The sequence below is a fragment of the Dama dama genome, chromosome 22, assembly GCF_033118175.1.
Source record: "Dama dama isolate Ldn47 chromosome 22, ASM3311817v1, whole genome shotgun sequence".
Classification (NCBI taxonomy): domain Eukaryota; kingdom Metazoa; phylum Chordata; class Mammalia; order Artiodactyla; family Cervidae; genus Dama; species Dama dama.
The window spans coordinates 11,357,785-11,379,221 of record NC_083702.1 but is presented as its reverse complement, the minus strand read 5'-3'; the positions used below and the strand labels follow the sequence as shown (position 1 = coordinate 11,379,221).

Below are 21,437 nucleotides of genomic sequence, written 5' to 3'. Positions count from 1 at the left end.
GCTGTGACTCTCCACCCCCAGCTCACCTCGTGTGCCCCACCATGCCCTCCCCCTACCCCCCATGCCAGCAAGAGCCTTCCCATCTCATGTGTCCTTCACCTGGGGGAGGGCACCCCCTCCAGGGGAGGTCAGGGCCTCCCCTGAGAACAGCCCGGACCCTCCCTGAGTGGCTGATGGGCCCCAGGTCAGAGCTGGACAGTGACCCGCACTCAATTCTGAGAGGATGAGCAGAGATGACTCCCAGATTCCCTGTGAGTCTGAGCATAAAGGGACCCTAACTCTCAGGACCTGTAGGGAGAAAGATAGATGCAACGGGAAAGGGGGGCCAGAGACCAGAGCTAAAGACCACATGACCAAATGAACAGAAGCCCAGGGCCCAGGGGAGAGCTCAGCCCAGGGCACATTCTGGTGTGAAGGGTCTCAGCTCAGGGGGGCTCCTGCTCAGGGTACTCAGGCTCATGCCCCTCTGCTCAGAGGAGCAAGTCCCTTTGTGAGACCCTCTTCTCCATGCTTGGCTCTAAGAATCAACATCAAACTCAAGGCATGTCAGCTATGACCCCAGGAAGCTCCCAGCAAGTGCCCCCAGGCCCTACTGCCTACAGCAGCAGGAGGGACAGCCCCTTTCCTGCCCCTGCCCCTGCCCCAGCCCTTGTGTAAGATCTGACCACCCCACCTTCCAAAGCACCATGTCATCGACTGCTTCATTTGTCACAACCAAAGCCACACAGACAGACAGTTGTGCTGGTGGGGACGCTGAGGCACGGGTGGGCAACGTGACTTGTGCTGGGAGAAACTGACCAGCTCAGAACTCAGATCTCCTTGGAACCTAATCCCGAGGCCCCTCCCCCACGTGGAACCCTAATGGGAACACTTCTGGGTCCGTCAGTGGTTGTGTGGACCCTTACCTGCTGGGGGAGGGGAGGGGCTGGCAGCTGCTGACCTTTGTCTCCACCCTGGACACTTCAGGTGCCCCTCCCGGGACAGCCCGATAGCCATGCTGTGTCAGGAAGAGGCCCCTGGAGACGAGACCTGTGCCGTGCGCCTGGACGAGGACGCAGAGCACAGCCGCGAGCCCAGCCTGGTCTCCACGGAGATGTAAGCTCGTCCCTCCCTGGGGAGGGGCCCCCGACTCCTCCTCCGGCAGCTGCAAAGAGGAGGGAAGCCCCCCACTCTGGTTAGCCTGATGCTTGCTTGAGAAATGATGCTTCCAGGGACACATCTAAATGTTGTTTCCCTAAGCTTTTTTGACTGCGACCAGACATCGTAAATATAGTTTACAGTGAAGCTCAATAGATACGCACATGCATACCTTGACTGACTCCGACGGTAAAGAATCTGCCTGCCATGCAGTAGACCCAGGTTTGATCCCTGGGTTGGGAAGATCCCCTGGAGAAGGGAATGGCAGCCCACTCTAATATTTCTTGCCTGGCGAATCCCATGGACAGGGGAGCCCAGGGAACTATATGGTCCATGGGGTTGCAGAGTCAGACACGACTGAGCGACTAACACTTCACTTCATACATTTAAGTGGCTTCCCTGGTGGCTTGGAGGGTAAAGCATCTGCCTGCAGTGCAGGAGACCTGGGTTTGATCCCTGGGTTGGGAAGATCCCCTGGAGAAGGAAATGGCAACCCACTCCGGTACTCTTGCCTGGAAAATCCTATGGACGGAGAAGCCTGTAGGCTACAGTCTATGGTAGGCTACAGTCTGTGGGCTCTCAGAGTCAGAGGGTACTGAGCGACTTCACTTTCACTTTCACTTTCTATTCCTGAAACTGCATATAATAAAGCTGACAGCAGAGGGCGCCGTTGGCAGCCGTAACTGAGAACTCCACCAGAGCCAGTTCAAGGGAAGGGTTTTTAAACTGCAGATCCGGACCTGTGAGGGGGCTGTGACATTTGCTTAGTCAGTTACAACCAGCACTCCTAAAAGAAAGCACAGAAAAAATAAAAAAGAAAAAAAGAAAGGACAGGACAGGACAGCAGGAAGTAGCGTGGCCAGCGTCACAAAGGCAGCACTGTTTTGTGAAGCTTTGTTGCCAAGTCTCATAACTCTATTAACAACCTGTGACTGTGAGCTGCGTTCACCAAGCTGAAGCTGTGTTAGACGCTTTCCTGAGAGAAACGCTTCATCACGGGGAACTGCTAGCCCTCCTGGCTTCTGACGTTCTGAGAAGGGATTACTACGTGGCCACTCACCATCATCTGTGCCCTCCGTGCACGCTCGGTGCTCACAGGCCACTGCCAGGTGTGGGTGAGACATTCAGAGAGGCTCAGGGTCACCCAGAAGCTGGGTCTTCAAGAGTGGGGACAACCTGAACAGTAAGACAGTGTAACAGGAGGGTGACCGCGCTGACGGTAAGAGGCACATCTGGTGGGTTTTATCCAGCACCTTCCTGGCTCGTGGTCAGCGCACCAGGAGGACAGCCTCTGCCCTGAGAGCACAGGTGGCGGCCTCATTGGCGACAGGAAGGGCTGAGTGCCCAGGCAGCCCCACTAGGGCCTGTGCAGTCAGCCTAGGGCCCACAGAGGCTGTTTTCAGGGGCATGGCCTCGGCCCAGGCAGAGCAGCATCTCGCAGGTGCAGTAGATGCAGGCACAGAGCCTGGGGGTCCGAGTCTGGCCCTCGCATGTGGCCATCGTGCGCCCCAGGCCAGGAGGAGCCGTTTCCCACTGAGTCCCCATCAGAAAGTCCAGGAGCCATTGACTGACTAGACACCCCAAGTTCCCCCAGCCATCTGTCACCAATGATCACATGTTTGTGCTCCCGCTGACCAAGGTGGGCAGGCCTGGAGAGTATGGGGAGGTACAAGCTTAGGCTCATCCTGGGAGGGGCTGCATAGACAGCACCCATCTGTGACCATGGAGGAGTCCAGAACTGTGTTCCAGCTTTCTCAACAACAGTGACCAACTTGTCCACACCTGCCAACGTCAGAGGCATGGGGGGCACACAGGGAACAGACGAGAGGAGCCGGGAGCTTCTGCTGCCCCGTGGCCTGTAGAAAGCAGCATCAGGGGTCCCCTCACTGAGAGAAGCAGACGTCCTGGGGTGACTGTCTCAAGTCCTCTGTTCCAGGCTCTCCTACCAGGACGATGAGAATCGGCAGCTGACTCCCCCCGAAGAGGACAGGAGGGACGTCCGTCTGTCCCCAAAGAGGGGCTTCCTGCGCTCCGCCTCCCTAGGTAACCCCACCCCCTTCTCTAGAGGCGGTCACCCCCTCCCCGGTGATGACAAGGCACGCAGGGGTGACCGAGGAATGTCAAGGCCTGGCTGCGATGGCCTCCCGCATGGGCCCCAGGGTGGAGCTGGCCTGGGGCTGGACGTTTCTGGCGGGGGCACATCCTCGCCCATCCCTGGGTGTGAGCTGTTGCAGCCACATCCTCTTTCCATGCTGAGTCATCACTCGTGTGCAGGTCGAAGGGCCTCCTTCCACCTTGAATGTCTGAAGCGACAGAAGAATCCCGGGGGAGACGTCTCTCAGAAGACAGTCCTGCCTTTGCACCTGGTTCACCATCAGGTAGCCCCACCTGGAGACAGGCTACCCTTCCCCCACGGGCTGGCTTCCCTGTGAAGAGGAGCAGACCTCCGGACCCCCAGTCGCCCTTCCTGTCCCACACCGCTGCTGCATCCCCTACCCTGCCCGAATAGCCCCTGGGGAAGGGCTCTGCGCACCCGAGGACCGTGTACCCCAAGGCAGGACACCCAAGCGGTCCTGGAGAGCCCCTGGGAGGGTGGAAGGACCAGCAGCTCTCATCTCCCTCCAGTGGCCAGCTGTTCCCCTCCCAGAACTAACTGTTGTTCGTAGCTAGAGCCTGGACATTGAGCAGCACAAAATTCCATCTGTGAAATATGGAAATAACCAAAGGACCTTCCAGCAGTGTGGTCAGGGCAAAGATATGTCAGGAGAGCAGGTCCAGGCAGATTCAGTAGTTGAACTGGCTCTTGGCCTGAGTGACGCCAAATGAGGGGGTGAAACCCAAGACCCCAGCTTCAAGTTCCTCTTAGGACCTTAGGTCCGACAGAGGTTTCCAGCAGCTGAACAATCCCCGAGGCCGGTCTCTCTCCTCCAGGCAAATCAGGGTCTAAACTGGACTCTCCCCCACCTTCTCATCTCCTTGATTACACTTCCTTATCACAGGCTTTTACTTCAAATGGCTTTTTTATCCCAAAGATGCTCGGTACCCATCAGGGCTTATAGCCAGCACAAAAGGCAGAGCGGCTCTGCCTGGGTGAGGGCACTTCTGCTCAGGTTTTGCTCAGCCTGAGTGCTGTCACCGGAGGACACGTGGTCTCCATGGGGCTTTCTGGAATGTCACCAGCTCTCTGGGGGCCCCAGGGAGGGGAGGCCGGCAGGCTGGGAGACACCACATGCACTGCTGAGGGATTCCTAGGAGCTGGTCCCTCCGTCTCTGCTGATGGTGCCCGAAGGAAGACCCTCCCTCTCTTTGCATCCTCCTGTTCTGCTTTCGTGCTCCCCTCCGACCCGTGGGCCACGTTCCCCTCTCTGGCCCTCGGGCTGGGCCTCCCCTCCAGGCAGGGTCGCTCCCCACGGCCCATCACGTCAGAGCTGGTGGAGAGAATACACAGCTAACGGGGGGCAGGCCTGGGAATAGAGGGAAGATGACCGTGAGCCCACCGGGCCTTGGCCTTCTTTGCTCAGGGGAGAAGGATCCCGGCTGACTGATGGTCACAAGGTCTGTTAGGGCAGCTGAGACGAGCTCTGGGTCTGGGTGCGTGACCTCAAGGGTGCAAGCGCCGGGAAGGGTCAGAGACAGGGACAGGGCTCACACTCTCCCATCCTGTCCACAGGCGCTGGCAGTGGCGGGCCTGAGCCCCCTCCTGCAGAGAAGCCATCCCCCCGGGACCCTCCCCCCACCACGCCTCACGCCCCCTGCCACACCTGGCCCGGCCTGGCCTCCGCGGCCCGTGCCTACCCTGCGGCTGGAGGGGGCCGATTCCAGCGACAAGCTCACCAGCAGCTTCCCATCCATCCACTGCGACCCCCACGTCGGGGAGCCCACGCCCTGCGGGGTCAGCGGCACCCCCCGGAGGGCCCGGCCCGTGTCACTCACTGTGCCCAGCCCGGCAGGGCCCCAGGGCCGGCCGTTCCACGGCAGTGCCAGCAGCCTGGTGGAGGCGGTGAGTGCTTGGGTACTGCCCGAGGGCTGGGCAGTGGGGGGTTCAGGCAGAACAGAGGGGACTCTGGTTCTCCCCAGCACATGGAACATCAAGTCTCTTGGCCAGAAAGACACTCACTCAGGTCTCCAATCCACGTGCATGCCCAGCCGGCTGAGGAAGAGCAGTCACACCAGCCAGGAGACCAGAGGAGCCCTGCGGGGAGGGGGCCGTGAGGGAACTCGGAGCGGGAGGAGGGGACCAGGCACGTGGGGAGCAGACTGGACAGGAGGGGGTCTCCTAGGCTCACCTGCTGCGTCCCCAAGGCCACCGAGAAGGGGGCAGGTGCTTCAGGACAAACGGGCAGGTGCCAGGTGTGTTCTACACACGCACACACACCCATACACACACACCACACACCACACACCACACTGTCCCAGGATCGTCAGCCCCAAAATGCATCCAGGGGTATTGGGCCAGGTGTCACCAGAGGAGCCTGAAGGTTTCCTGGAAAGAGTCACGTCGGGGCTCAGGGCACCTCCAAGGGAGGATACTGGGGGAGGACCAGGGCCCCTGCTTCCTCCACGCATGCAGCCTGCCTGCATTTGATGATGGTGCCCCCCTTCAGAGGTCTCCCCTCAGGCTTGCACACCCAAGTGTCCTGGGGGCACTCTGTCACACTCCTTCCTGGCATGAGGCACATGCATACATGTACACCCATGTGCACACACATATACGCATACACACACACTCTCTCTTCCCCACGTGACCCCCTCGGAAGCCCCCGCGCCAGCCCCACAGGGAAGAGCTGGACTCAGAGTAACGTCCCTGGTCCCTGTCCCCCAGGTCTTGATCTCGGAAGGATTGGGGCAGTTTGCTCAGGACCCCAGGTTCCTCGAGGCCACCACGCAGGAGCTGGCCGACGCCTGCGACATGACCATCGAGGAGATGGAGAGCGCGGCCGACGACATCCTCAGCGGGGGTGCCAGGCAGAGCCCCAACGGCACCCTGCTCCCATGTGCAAACTGCAGGGACCCGGGGCCGGACCGAGCGGGGGGCGTGGAGGACGCAGCCTGGGCGCCCAGCGCCGAGCCCCGCCAGGGCACAGAGGAGCCCCGGGACAGCAGGGCCTTCGCCAGCGGCCTGTAGCAGCCGGGCCGGAGACGCCGGCTTTTTATTTGTCTCAATGTTCCTAATGGGTTCGTTTCAGAAGTGCCTCACTGTTCTCGCGGCCTGGAGTTAACCGGAACAGCGTCTTCATTCATTTCGTGGGGACAAGACCAAGTCGGTGGCCAGGAGAGAAGCAGCCGCAGTCCGTGTCCGGCGGGGGGCGGTGGGGGCGGGGGCGCGGGCACCAGGGAGGGGTCCGCCTTGGCTCCCCAGCCCTCACCCAAAGGACCCTATGCTAAACGGGTGTCTTTCAACTTTGCTTGTAAAAAACTCATTTTGCACATATTCTGTATGAGCCTCACTGTCCCCATAGAGCCAGGGCCCTGTGCGTCCACAGAAGGAAAGAGGACCCGGCCCGCCCCTGGGGAGGAGGAGGCCGGCCATGGCCACCCACACCACCTGTGTCTGGACCCTTCCTGCCAGGCCACAGTCATGGGGCCAGGGGAGCGGGCGTGCCGCCGGGACCAGACCGGTGGTGACTGTCCAGCGCGCTTTTGTTTTGGGATTTGACATTTTTCTTGACAGCATGTTGCAGTTTTCATTTGGGTTTTTTTTTTTTTTAATATATAATTTTGTTTTCCCAGGGGGAGGGGAGAAAGATGAGTGTTTACAAAGTTTTGCAGCCACGCACCTTACTGTCTTCACTTTTGCAAATGTAGATTGGATTTGGTTTTGTTGTGTTATTTAGTGGTCGGTTTCTTTTTCTACGGAGGATTCAGCTGAGCCGCCGTAGGAGGGTTTTGTCAGCCATCATATACACACAATAATTTGTTATAATTTCCGCAGGTAGTGACAAGATTTTTTTTGGTTTGGTTTCCTAATTTAAAGGTGTAGGGTCTTGCACAAGCGTGTATAGTAGTGGGTGCCCGGGGTCTCTGCGAGTGTGTGTGCCGTGTGTGCGGCGGGTAGTGTGTGTGTGGTGGGGGCCAGTCTGCAGCCGCCAGGCCTCCTGCAGGTCCCCTTCAGGCTCAGCTGTGGGGAGGCCTGAATCTGGGGCCGTTTGAAAGCAAAAACAAACCACTGTCTCTGCTTCTGAAACGGGAATCAGTAACTGCATTTTCTGTCCCACAAGATATGCAAAAACAATGCAATAATATTCATTTTAAAAATACAATTGTGAGTTGTGTTGGCATTAAAACTGTATTTAAAAAAACCACACAGAAATTTAAGGGAGAAACTCAGAAGGCTTTTCGCTTCGATTTGTTCTATGTGACGTTTCACTGCGTTGATGGTGTTTCTGCTGAAGAGACCGTTATACTTGAATTCAGGTCAGTCTCAGTATTTTACAAATATTTTTTTAAAACTGAATTGCAATTGTGCCAAGCGAATATAATGAATTAAGTTTGTTTTTGAATTCACTTCTTGTATATTTGCTGCATGTAAGTAAATCATTTTGTATTTGGAGTGTGACAAGCCTTACCTTTGAGCTCTTAAGTGCTTTTCTACGTGTAGCTGGGAAACGGGACAGTTCTTCCTCTCGGTTGTGTGACGAGTGCTGACACCACCCGTGTGGGTCCCACGCAGGCTTGGGTGTCGCTGTTTTGCATATCTTGTGTTCGCTTCCGTTTGCCTCCACTTTCCCCAGCCTGGGTGTAGGTGTATCCATATCTTGCTTTGAGAGACCAGGACTCGTCTATTCCACCCTCAATCTGTCCGCTCTGCCCCGGTTCTTGGATTTGGGATTTCTCCAGGGACAGCCCCGCACCGTGAGGGGTCGTGGGGTGCCCTGACCAGCCTCTTCCATCACAGGCAGGCATAGGGGCCCCTCCCCCAGGAGAGGTGGCTCACCTCACTGTTAGGCATGCCCCAGCACAAGCGTTCCTTAGGAATGTGTCCCCTGACCAGGAGGGTGGAGGAGAGGGCGTCCTCAGCTAGACAGCAGGGGCTGGAGCCAGGTAGCAGGTTGACATCTCGTCTGTCCAAAGCCAAGTGCATCCGGCTCGTTTCTCCACCTTCAGGGTCTCCTCCAGGGTCCCCCGTCATGGACCGTGGAGGGACCAGGATCGAGGGTAGTGCGTGGGGAGCTGATGGTGAGGGTGGGACCAGAGGCCCTGGGTGGGGGCATCTCTGTTGGGTGCTAAGTCCTCAAGCAGATTCCAGCAGTGATCGTTGAAACATGACCAGTTTGGGGAAACAGGATCCAAGCATTCATCTAGACCCTCCCTGTTGAGTCACCTCCGATCCCAGGCTCACTCAGCCCCTCTCAGCACTGACTTGTATGAGCAGCCCATTCCTCCGTAAAGATGAGCTTTGCTGTGATGGACTGATTTTCCGGTGATGGACTGATGCTCAGCCCCCAGTGAACACAGTCTGGGGACAGCAGGCTGCACCCTGTTGCTCCAGGCCCAGCCCTTCCCATCTCGGGCTCCTTCTCGGTGCCACCGTGGTCTTCTAGACATTTCATTCAAGTCCTTTGTCCGCTTTCCCTCTGTCTGCCTCGGCCACTAAGATGTTAGCTCCAGTGGAGAACAGAGCCTTTCGGCCGTGGTGCCTGGTTCCCGCTGTCCGTTTGGCCCCCGGTTAGAAATATGGGCTCTCAGCGGACCTCCCCGGCACACCCGCACACACGTGGCCGCCTCGTACTGCCTTTCGTTTCTATTTTGCACTTGCCATCTGTGTCACCAAGTCTCACTGGCCTGCTCGTGCTGGGCTCTGCCAAGGGCACCCTCACCCCATCTCGCACCACAGGCCTCCTCACTGCCTGCTCGTCTGTCGGGAAGACCTGCCCAGGGAAGTGTCTCCCCGGGCCTGCGCGCAGGCCCGGCTAGCGCGGGACGGACAAGTGACACCTGTCCTCCTGAGCCTCGTCCACAGCGTGGTCTCCATCTCTGCACCTGACTTAGAGCCGTCCCAGAAGCAGAGCCGTCGGGTCTTCTGAAACCCTTGGGTGGCCAGAGAAAAGCCACAGTGGCCGAGGACCCTACACGCCTGAAGAGTTTGTGTCCAGGGTTCGTGAACCTGGCTTGTGTTTGTCCCCCGACAGGCAACCTCTTGTTTCCACCTTGCTCTTACAGTTACTCAGGAGCTTGTCTCCTTCCCACCCCCTCCTTGAAAGTTCTTTTTGGTCTTGGGGAAGAAAGGGTGATTTTATCCCCCCAGATTTCAGCTCAATGCATACATTTTTCTCTGCTTTGGTTCAGAGGCTCTTTGTTCAAGTCGCTTCCCTCATCTTCTCAGTCTGGCTGGACCCCAGAGTCTTGTGCACACCGTCTTTATCTTCCTCTGCGCTCCGACTTCCAAGCTCTGGGGGTCACCAGGAGCTGCCCATCACGTCCTCCCCACCATCCTCCCCTCAAACCATCTCCCCAGCGATCAGCTAAGAGCACCTCGCCCTCCAAGGCCGACGAAGTGTCTTTCTGAGGAAAAGGAGCCCCTGGAAGGGAAAGCTTGGAGGTCATGGGGTGAGGCTGTTTTCCAGGGGGTGGGTGATAGCATGTGCCCCCACCCCAAAGGCCAGGAAACAGAAGGGACTTAGAGCAGCATAGGGAGGAGGTGGAGGAGGGGGGGAGGGTCAGTGCCGGCAGCCTCATCACACCTCATCACAGATGTGGCTAAGGATAGTGGTGGCCTCTCCCCGGCTCCCCGTGGAACCTGCGGGGACAGGCATGTCATGTCTGAGAGGCAGAAACGGCCAGGGAAGGGCGACCTGGTGTCCACCTTCCAGGCCCCCCTGTCACTCCGACCAGAGCTCTGGTCTGCGGCGAGCGCCAGCACAGATCCGAAGGGAAATGGGGACCCAGGGCCTGTTTGCCCCCCGTGTCTGCGGCTTCTTTTCATGAAACATCTGTGGTGATCTCCCGCCTTGGCAGGGACAGTAGAGGGGCCGAGACCCCAAGATCTGCTTCAGAAGAAGAAAAAATAAAATTCTGCTCCAGCTTATTTCCCAGCTGAACCACCCTCCAGACATGTGTGGTGTCTGCCCCCCCGGCCTCCTCCTCTGCAGAACCCCCTCCCACACGTGGGCCATGGGCTCTGAAGGCGGGGGGCACGTGGAGAGGCGACCTGAGGTCACCCCGGGAAGCCAGTGTCCAGCTTTCCCAGCGGCTGTACCGTCAGGGGGACCTCCCACCCTCTCCCGGTGCCCCCCCACCCCAACCCCCGTTTTCCCTCCTCCCCCGGTTGGGTGAGAGGGCCCCCCCCCCCCCCACGAGCCGATTCTGACGTAGTTTCTTTGTGTCTTTATTTATTTATTTATTTTTATGTCAAAGCAACAAAGCGCTGCCTTTTGGGGCCAGAGAGCGAATTATCAGGTAAATGGGTTTCTGCCAGGTTTCCTGTTGTCAGGGAGATACTTGAGGCATGCCCATGCACACATCTACACACGCTCATGTACACACGCACTCACCTGCACGTGCACGCATGGGCACGCACACTCACGTGCACACACATCTGACGGGCAGCGCTGGCCCTCCCAGGCTGATCCTCCTCTCAGAAGGCTGAGCACTGGCCACGGAGAGAGGTGGAGGTGCCCCCCACCCGGGGAAAAGGTGCCCGTTGGAGTGACTATAAACTAAATGTCATTGCCTTTCATTAAGAACATTCCACCACTCCTAAAATCGAAGTTTTCCTGCCATGAACTCAGAAGACTTGGTCCACAGTAGGCCAAGGGGTGGGTGGAAGGTGCCCGGGGGCCGCCTGGAGTGTCAGCAGAGCACCCTCCTGGGCGGTTGCCCCGGGACATGCAGGATGTGCTATGAGGCTGAGGTGGGCCAATGGCTGGAGCCTCAGGGCAGAGCCCAAGGTGGGATTGTCCCCGGAGGCTCCCTTTCTGCAGGGAATCAGGGACACCCAGGCCCTGCTTGGTTCACCAGGTGACAGGAGAGTTCAGGCGGGCCCGCAGCCTCCTGCAGTACGGGGGCAGCCCTTTGTGGGGCGTTCAGGTCCCCAGTTTTCAGAACAAGTGGTCTAACTCGGATTCGGCTCTCAGAAAGGTAGCAGGACACTGAGTCCGCGTGAATTAACAACAGTGTGCCACTTGGGATCGCTTGTGCGTGAGAAACAGTTTTCTCCGAGGTCACATCAGAGCAGCTGTGGGGTAGATGCTGTCGTGTTGGGGGGTCGTTGTCTGCAGGTCATGTCTGGGCGCAGTGGTGCCTGTTCACCATGCGGCCCCGAGGCTCCCATGCCACCGTCCTCGGTGCCCTTGGGTCTGTGGGCCAGGATGAGGAAGACGGGGTCTGGCCTCTGTCACCCACTCCCAGCTCCTGCGGGTCCCGATTCCAGGAGCGGGGCCGGGCGGGGGAGGCTCCTGTGCGTAGATGGGTCCCAGCGTGCAAGCTCCCCACCCAACACCTCCACCGTGGAGAAGCCACGCCAAGGCTTGAAAGGGAAACAGAACCTGGGACAAGGGAGATGGCTTGTAAGCGAACAGCCCAGTGCCATGGTGTCACTCACGAGGTGGCCCTGAGCCCCAGGCATGAGGCCCTGGGGGGCCTGCCTGTATCAAATGCATCCCCCCACCCTCAGAATCCGGCCTTGACCTCCCACCTGATGACCTGCTTCCTGCTTTTTCCCCTCCGCATCCCCATTATTCCAGAGCCCTGTGCAAGGAAGCTCTGCTCCGAGGCTGAGATGTCCAAGGTGAGCAGGTCTGGACCAGTCTGTGATGTGGCAGTGAGAAGCACCCATGGAAAACATATACACTGAGAGTGAGGGTGGCAGGCTCCCGCTGGTGAAGCACCAGATGCTACTTTCCTGTTTTATTTGGATGCCCCTCAAGCCTCCCAGCCAAGTTCCTCCATCCGGGAGGGTCCAGACACAGCCCCTCTGCTCCTCTCGTCCCGGCTCGGAGTCCCCGCCAACCCCCCACCCACGGAATCACGCTGGCTGTCAGACAGTCAGCGTACCCCCCCCCACGCCCCCCACACCTCCCTGCGGGCCCTCTCGTGTTGTAAATACTGTTGTACAGTTTGTAAACATCGTCACCCGAGTCAGCGGCCTCGCCCGTGTCCTTTCTAACCTCGAGAAAGGCCAGGGCGTCGAGAAGAGCTTCAGGGCCATCTCTGTGAGACGCTGTGTATATTCCTGTAAGATTGCATTTTTATCTAAGGAATGATGTTATTTAAAAAACAAAACAAAAAAAACACAAAAAACAAGAATTGCAAATAAATTTCTTAACAATGTCTTCGTTGGCTTAGTCATCTTGCCCTTCTCGCCTCCTCAACCGTTTCCTGGATTTGCAGAACCGTACTTAACCCTCCACTGACATCTAATCCCCAAAGGGGAAACTCAGGGACTCTGACCCCGGGCATGGTCTCCAACCTCATTGCAGTAACTCATCGCATCCCCCATATCTTCCTTTCAGTTAGTGGTCAAAGGTTGAAAAGGGACAGAAGAGGAGAAATTAAATGGATGACCCACAAAATCTAGATGCTTCTCCTCTACCCACCATCATATAGAAAAAGGCACAGAATTGGTTTTGAATGAAGAAAGGACAGGGAGAGTGGAGGGAAGGGGACGGGGTGGTGGGGGGAGGAGGTCATGTATATCAAGTCCTCTGGGTCCCCAACAGTCCAGTGGTTAGGACTCTGTGCTCTCACTATGGACAGTGCAGGTTCACTTCCTATCAGGAAACTAAGGCCCCATAAGCTGCAAGGCCGGCCCAAAAAACCTTTATTTTAAATTACTTTGACGGCTATAAGCATGCAAAGTGAAAGCCACACAGTTGTGTCCGACTCTTTGCGAATCCATGGACTATATAGTCCATGGAATTCTCCAGACCAAAATACTGAAGTGGGTAGCCTTTCCCTACTCCAGGGGATCTTCCCAACCCAGGGATCAAACCCAGGTCTCTCACATTGCAGGTGGATTCTATACTAGCAAGGCCATAAGGGAAGCCCAAGAATACTGGAGTGGGTAGCCCATCACTTCTCCAGTGGTTCTTCCCGACCCAGACCCAGGAATCAAGCCAGGGTCTCCTACATTGCAGGCAGATTCTTTACCAACTGAGCTATGAGGGAAGCCCTATAAACATGCAAGCTTCTTTTTTATTATTAAACTGATTCAGACCAACCCTCATAATTCCCTGTGTAAAACTAATCAGTCCCAGAAACAACATCTTAGTTGGAAAAAGTTACAGATCAGCCTCATGGACAATTGAATCCATTCCAGGAATGACAGTCATCACTGCTCTCCCAACTCCTCTGCTGGAGCCCCACCCCCGACCCCGTACCCCGAGCTCTGGAGTCCAGGCTCAAGGAAGGAGAAGGACTCGAATAGACACTGCTTGTCCAGCTCCTGGAGGAGGATCTGGGCGGGCACCCCCCAGGAGCTGCCCCTCCGGTCACGGTCAGCAACGAGGTGTTACCAGCAATGACAAAGTGCGTGCCAAAGCTTGTAAATAATGCTTCCAATCAGCTGAGAGAGCTGGAGACTTGGCCTGTGATGAATCTGTTCTGCTTGGGTTATGAATGCCTCCTTGAGTGGAGTGAGGGAGCCAGGGCCCACCCTGGGAGTAGTCAGCCTGTGAGCGGCCCTCATGGGTGGATGGCCTCCCCACTGCTCTGCTTTCCAGGGTCAGTGTGCAGGTCTGGCTGGACTCCGGCCTCTCCCCCTCATCAGGCCTGCTTCTGCCCACTTCTTCCTTTCTCCCCACAAGGCAGATGTGGTTATTGATCTGATTGCCCAAAGAACTAGGTATGAGTTGGGCCTTGTTCATTGGAAGGCCTGATGTTGAAGCTGTAACTCCAATACTTTGGCCACCTGATGCGAAGAGCTGACTCTTTTGAAAAGACACTGATGCTGGGAAAGATTGAAGGCAGGAGGAGAAGGGGACGACAGAGGATGAGATAGTTGGATGGCATCACCGGCTCAATGGACATGAGTTTGGGTAAACTCCAGGAGTTGGTGATGGACAGGGAGGCCTGTCATGCTGCGGTCCATGGGGTCGCAAAGAGTCGGACACGACTGAGTGACTGAACTGAATTGGGCCTGTGAGGGGACAGGGACACCTGACACTCCCCTGCACTTGCTGCTTCCTGCTTCCACGTCGTGAACAGAACTAAGCCCTCATTCCATGCACCTCCATCTCTCTCCCCATCTCCATGCAGCTTGCCAGGTAGATGGGCTTCATGGACTCTCAGGCCTCTGCAACCCTCTCCTCTGATGTTGCCTTTTTAAAACCCTTCCCTGGAAGCAAAGGCGAGGCCAAGTCTTCTGAGCCTGAGTGGCCCCTTCTCCCCACCTGTCCCCACATTGCACACCTTGCATTAAACACTGTTCTTTTACCACGACCCATGAGAGCCTGGGAGACTGGCTTTACTGCGCCCGGGCAGGTAGACCCAAGTCTGGTTCAGGAACAAACAAAAACAGATCCACAGATACAGAGAACAAATTAGTGGTTACCAGGGGAAAGGAAAGAGGAGAGGGGCAAAGTAGGTGTTGGGGAGGAAGAGGAACAAACTACTATGTATAAAGTAGATAAGCTACAAGGATATTTTACACACAGGGAATTAGTCATTTTGCTGTAATAACTTTAAACTGAGTATAATCTATTAATGTATTGAATCACTATGTTGTACACCTGCAACTGATACAATATTGTAAATCAACTACATCTCAGTTTAAAAAAAAAAAAAACCACCTGATTATTTATACATAATCCTTGTGCACACAGAGCTATGGCCTGGGGTATATCACATCATCTCTGCAGGCTTGTTTGCAGGTCTATAAAACCCACGACACCACCCCACAGGTGGTTGTGGCAGTGGAACCTGGCCAGGCTGGGCCTTGTGTCTTCACTGAGCAAGCAGGGTTCCCCCCTCCCCTCTCACCTGGGTCTCAGACTCCCTGGGCTCATCCGTCAACCTGCTCTGTGCAAACCCAGAAATGGGCTCCAAGGAACTGAATGAGCACCTGGATCTGAGTACAGAACACAGGTTGCCGGGGCGGTGCTGAGCTCCACCTGGCCTTGCCCTGAGGGTCACTCTGCCTCCTCCAGCCAGCACCCCAGGACTTGCTTTCCGAGGGACCCCAAGTCCCCAACAACGATTTCCCCCTTGAGGTCTGACTTCTGTCCCCCGACCCCACTGGGGCTGCGCCTTCACAGCTCAGCAGAAGCCTCTCAAGTCCTCCACCCTGGGTCTTTCTGAGTCTAGAGCCTTGGGCAGGGGTGGGCCTGGGGACCTGACAAGGGTTGATGAAATTAAAAGTCTTGCTTCTCTGCTGGTCACCAGGTGACTGGACTCCACAGGGACAGTAGGGAGACAAACCGCGGTGATGGTTTCATAGCCTGGATCCTTTAAACAAGTACATTGTACACAGTATGTCAGTAGATCTCTACAGAGTTATCCAAAGGAAATCAAATAATAGGGCAGCTGACCTCGTAGCCTCCTGGTATGATGGCCTGTGAAATACACAGCATCACCTGGAAGGTGCTCTTGCCGAAACGTTTCACCTAAATCAAACTGAGCCTTCAGACCTCATTCCCTGTCTACAGGAAGTGCGGGGAATAAAAAAAGTCATGCGGAGACACCACCAAGAAACTGCCAGACAAATAGAAAGTGTGGAATATTCAATACCATTTTAAAACAAAACCAGCTAGGGAAATGTTCTCAATTGAAAGAGGTGACATCACCTCATGCGTTGTCAAGCTTCATTGAGCCCTAGTTTGAGAAAAGCAACTGTGAAAACACTTGGGGCACAATTTGGGGAATTTGAACAGGAACTGAATGTTAGGGGGTTCTTGTTCATTTTCTTCTGTGTAATAAAGCCATTATGAAAAAATAAATTAACAAAGGCATAATGTTTAGGTAAGCCACCCTTCTTCTTAGGAGATGCTTGTTGAAATATCTGGGGGCAAACATCATATCTACAATTTTTCAATATTTCCAAGACACACAGCCATGTGCACTGACACCAGAAATGCAAACATGACAAGGGGTTAGCAAAGACTGAGTTTTATTCTCTTCCACAATGGCGTTGGAGAGTCTCGGTCCTTTGAGTTTCCACCCAAAGTTTAGAATCAGCTTGTCAATTTCCATGAAAAAGCCGGTAGGATTTTTTTTAAGGTTATTATTTATTTACTTATCTAGCCATGCTAGCTGCAGGATGTTAGTTCCAGGGATCGAACCCGCTCTCTCTGCAGGGGAAGCACAGGATCTTAACCACTGGACCACCAGGGAAGTCCTCAACGCAGTAAGATTTTGATTCAGAAATACTCTGCAAATGAATTTACACTACTTCCCTCTCGTTGAGCACACTGCTGCTCATTGCTGACAATCACTTTCGCAGAGTTCTACAACCTCACCACACCTCAGCTTTATGGGAATCCCTTCTGATTCTTCTGATTCATCTTGCCCAACATGACTTCTGTTCCACCATCTACATCCCTCTCCTCTCTTCCTTCAAATTTCAAGGTTCCCTTTTAAAGCCATAAATTTAATCATTATTCCTGGAGGTGGGGATTCCCTGCACAGGGAACCCCAATCCAAGAGGACAGAGCATTTAATTCTTTTCCCGAGCTCACCACATGCCCCACCCTCGCTCCCTGGGCTCTGCCCTGACTCTCTCTGACCTCAGGCAGGGATGGACTCTCTGAGAGCCTCAGTTTACTTAACATTAAGTGGAAAGATCAGACTAAATCTGTGCTGTGGTTTCACTGGGCAATGGTTTGATTTGGTTTTGTAATCACCAAAACTCCTTCAAGGTTCTGATGAAATCTATCCAGGGAAAAGTACACTCATAAATAAACATTTTGCAAATCATCTCCAAGAGTTTACAAACTTTGCAGAGCCTACCCACAGTCTTCACGCTAGCAAAGTAATGCTCAAAATTCTCCAAGCTACGTAGGCTTTAACAGTACATGAATCAAGAACTTTCAGATGTTCAAGCTAGATTTAGAAAAGTCAGAAAAACCAGAGATCAAACTGCCAACATTCGTTGGATCATAGAAAAAGCAAGAAAATTCCAGAAAAACATCTACTTCTGCTTCATCGACTATGCTAAAGCCTTTGACTGTGTGGATCACAACAAACTGTGAAAAATTCTTCAAGAGATGGGAATACCAGACCACCTTACCTGCCTCCTGAGAAACCTGTATACAGGACAAGAAGTAACAGTTAGAATCAGACATGGAACAAAGGACTGGTTCCAAATAGGGAAAGGAGTACGTCAAGGCTGTATATTGTCACCCTGCTTATTTAACTTATATTCAGAGTACATCATGAGAAACGCTGGGCTGGATGAAGCACAAGCTGGAATCAAGATTGCTGGGAGAAATATCAATAACCTCAGATATGCAGATGCCACCACCCTTACGGCAGAAAGCGAAGAACTAAAGAGCCTCCTGATGAAAGTTAAAGAGGAGAGTGAAAAAGCTGGCTTAAAACTCGACAGTCAGAAAACAAAGATCATGGCATCCAGTTCCATCACTTCATGGCAAATAGATGGAGAAACAATGGAAACAGTAAGAGACTTTATTTTCTTGGGCTCCAAAATGACTGCAGATGGTGACTGCAGTCAAGAAATTAAAAGATGCTTGCTCCTTGGAAGAAAAGCTATGACCAACCTAGACAGCATATTAAAAAGCAGAGACATTACTCTGCCAAGAAAGGTCCATCTAGTCAAAGCTATGGCTTTTCCAGCAGTCATATATGGATGTGAGAGTTGGACTATAAAGAAAGCTGAGTGCTGAAGAATGGATGTTTTTGAACTGTGGTGTTGGAGAAGACTCTTGAGAGTCCCTTGTACTGCAAGGAGATCAAACCAGTCCATCCTAAAGGAAATCAGTATGGAATATTCATTGGAAGGACTGATGCTGAAGCTGAAACTCCAATACTTTGGCCACCTGGTGCGAAGAACAAACTCATTGGAAAAGACCCTGATGCTGGGAAAGATTGAAGGCAGGAGGAGAAGGGGATGACAGAGGATGAGATGGTTGGATGGCATCACCAACTTGATGGACATTAGTTTGAGCAAACTCTAGGAGTTGGTGATGGACAGGGAAGCCTGGCGTGTTGCAGTCCATGGGGTCACAAAGAGTCAGACACAATTGAGCAACTGAACTGACTGACCCACAGACTTCAGCTTAATAATCCCTGTGGCTAACTGCCTTTTATTTCTTTTCAACAGCTCTCTCTGGCTCTAATTCTAATTCCTCTTAAAAATACAAACAGGAAAGTAGCAATTTTCATCCCTGCTAAAAACATACCTCCAAGAAAAAAATAGTGGAGGACAAGGGAGCCTGGAGTGACGAAGTCCATGGGGTCACAGAGAGTCAGACACAACTGAGCGACTGAACAACAACCAAGAACGGTTCTGACATTCCTTGCCACATTCTGATGAGCAGGATTCTAGAAAATCCCTGCGCTAAGAAGATGAGTGATTTAGGCTAGGAAGCCCCATGCATCTGTTCATTCGCCTCTCAGAACTGAAAGCTAATTATCTGTAGAATTTGACAGGCCTCTCCTCTCATGTAATCTTTCTCCATCTTTCAATTTGTTTCATAAAATGTGAACAATATATTTAGCAATTTGCTAAATTTAGCTTCTGTCTTGTGTGGCTCAGGTGGTAAAGAATCTGCCTGCAATGCAGGAGACCTGGGTTCAATCCCTGGATCAGGAAGATCCCCTGGAGAAGGAAACAGAAATCCACTCCAGTATTCTTGCCTGGAGAATTCCATGGACAGAGGAGCCTGGTGGGCTCAAAGAGTCAGACATGACTGAGCAAGTAATACTTTCACTTTCACTTCAAATTTAGTTGGAGTTGTTGTGCTGAATTTAAACAGCTATGTTGTAAACAAAATCATTTTTATATCTTTTTCTATCAGAACAATTAAATTGGGTCAAGTGGGAAGTGTATGGAAACATCATCGTAAACTCTTTAAAAAGTACAACTTTTTCTAGCTGTATCACTGAAACTGATCCACAGGAAAATCACTCATTTAGACTCAGGGAACAATTCGGCAACACAGACCTAAGCAATAAAAGAATCATTTTTCCTGCAAAGGTGGATTTATTCAGGAATGGCAAAGGAAATGGAATTCAGAAGAAGCAAGCTATATAGCAAAAAGCCATGGGCAAATCCGGAGAGAAATGAAACATTTACAAAGAAAAAGGAGGAAGTTGGGATGGGTTGTCTTGAATGGAAGTCTTTTGGAGAAAAGTGAGAGTTCAAGGTCTCCCTGGCTGGGTTCTGTTGACTGAGCTGCCAGGGTGGTTTCTTTAAATAAAATGTGTATTTATTTATTTTTTACTGTGCTGGGTCTTTGTTGCTGCATGGGCTTTTCTTTGGTTGGGGTGAGCGGGGGGCTACTCTTCACTGCAGTGTGCAGGCTTCTCATTGCGGTGGCTTGTCTTGTGGAGCATGGGCTCTGGGACAGGCAGGCTTGGGTAGCTGTGGCACGTGGGCTCAGCAGTTGCAGCTCCCAGGCTCTAGAACACAAGCTCAGTAGTTATGGCACACAGGCTCAGCTGCTCCGAGGCATGTAGGATCTCCCTGGATCAAGGATCGGAACCCGTGTTCCCTGTACTGGCAGGTGGATTCTTTACCACTGAGCCTCCAGGGAAGCCCCAGGTGATTTCTTGTAGGGGATGCAACGCACATTTTCTCTGGTGTGGGCTGTGACAGATAATTCTTTCCTGTAAGTGACCTGGAGGACACGACTGGAGTGACTTAGCAAAGCACACAGCACACGGCGGAGACATAGGTAGAGAACAGGCCTGTGGACACAGCGGGGTCGGGGGGAAGGTGAGAAGTATCAATGTATCACATACACTACCGTATGCAAAATAGCCAGCTAGTGGGAAGTTGCTGCAAGACACGGAAGCTCGGTCTGGTGTCTGTGACCACCAAGAGGGGTGGGAGGGAGGCTCAGATGTACATCTATGGCTAATCCACACTGCTATATGGCAGACACCAACACAACATTGTAAATCCTCCAATTAAAACTAATTTTTTAAAAGTGCTGTCCTTGCATTATTTTGACCACTTACTCCTGATCATTGTCACCGTGAAACGATGGCCTCCTGGCTGTTGACCAGTCCTTTCTCAGCTCCTGGCTGTCCCAGCCTCTCCACAGGCAGCTCACGGGCAACCCAGAAAGGGCTGAACAACCCCAAGTCCAGGTCTTTCATAGCCTAACCTTGTCAGTGACATCCTTTTTTGGCTCATCCTGTTTATATTCTGTTGTTGAGAACAGGTCACTGGGCCCAGCACACACTCATTGGGGGGAGGCACAGCAGGTGCAAACACCAGGAGGTGGGATGGGGTGGGGGCATCTCGGAAGCTGCCCACAGACATGAAATTTTAGTGATTATATCCTCTATATCTATTTACACTTAGGATGAAAATTTTCCAGAGTCATATTTAAAAATGTATGGGAGGATGGATAGTTTTCCAAAATTCTTCTTAAATAAACAAGTAAAAGGTTTGGAGACCACAGAGCTCGAGGCCTAAAGCAGCCGTGTCCTGTCGCCAGCGGGGGCTCAGGTGGTCGCCAGGGATCCGCCAGCAGCTGGCAAAGGGCCAGTGCCTTGGACCAGGAGAAGATCCACCGCCTCAGACCTGGAGGTCTATCTACAGTCGGTGGGATCTGGGTGGGGATTGTCCGAGGTCAGCAGAGGCGTTCAGGGTTGTCAGGAAAGGGAATGTGGACGACGGTTGTCTCAGGATGAAGAAAGGACACCTTCTGCGGACTCTCAGCAGCAGACTTGGAGCGGGTCTCTAGCGAACACGCAGGCTCAGCGCATCGCTGCGGACACAGGAGGCCAAGGGCCCCCACCTTGTCTGGGACCCCCGTGCAGTCGGAGCGCGGAGCGGTCCCGGCCTGGAGAAGGGGGAGGAAAAGCCAGGAAGGCAATCCAGGGAGAAGGTGCGGGTACAAACAGAGGGAACTGAGAAAAAGAACTTCCTCTGACAGAGAAGAAGAAGAGTAAGACCGGAGGCGAGAGCAAGGGGCAGATATTAAAATAGTTTTACGGCCTGACGATAAGAGCGGAGATGGAATATAGGAGTCGGACGAGGCGGAGCGCAGGAGACGCCGGACGAGGGTTCAGGGAGCAGGCGGGGCGGGAGGAGCCCGGGGAGGATCCAGGGAGGAGCGCAAGGAGGAGCCCGGGAGGAGCCGGGGAGGAGTTGGGGCGGAGCGCGGGGAGGAGCGCGCACCTGGGACGCACGTCGGGGAGGGACACGCGGAAGGACTGTCCCGGCCGAGACC

General features: G+C 53.8%; 1 protein-coding gene across 6 annotated transcripts in view; it reads left to right on the top strand.

The window, feature by feature from the left end:
* Positions 1-7,687, top strand: part of CACNA1C (calcium voltage-gated channel subunit alpha1 C) — a 379,681-nt gene extending 371,994 nt beyond the window's left edge. For all 6 annotated transcript variants that reach the window (XM_061124633.1, XM_061124631.1, XM_061124634.1 and 3 more), the window contains 5 exons: positions 967-1,095; positions 3,074-3,180; positions 3,412-3,515; positions 4,808-5,137; positions 5,960-7,687. In XM_061124633.1, the coding sequence (XP_060980616.1) occupies positions 967-1,095; positions 3,074-3,180; positions 3,412-3,515; positions 4,808-5,137; positions 5,960-6,262 (973 nt within the window). In that variant the 3' untranslated portion in view covers positions 6,263-7,687. The remainder of the gene's footprint in view (positions 1-966; positions 1,096-3,073; positions 3,181-3,411; positions 3,516-4,807; positions 5,138-5,959) is intronic.
* Positions 7,688-21,437: the final 13,750 nt, after the last annotated feature.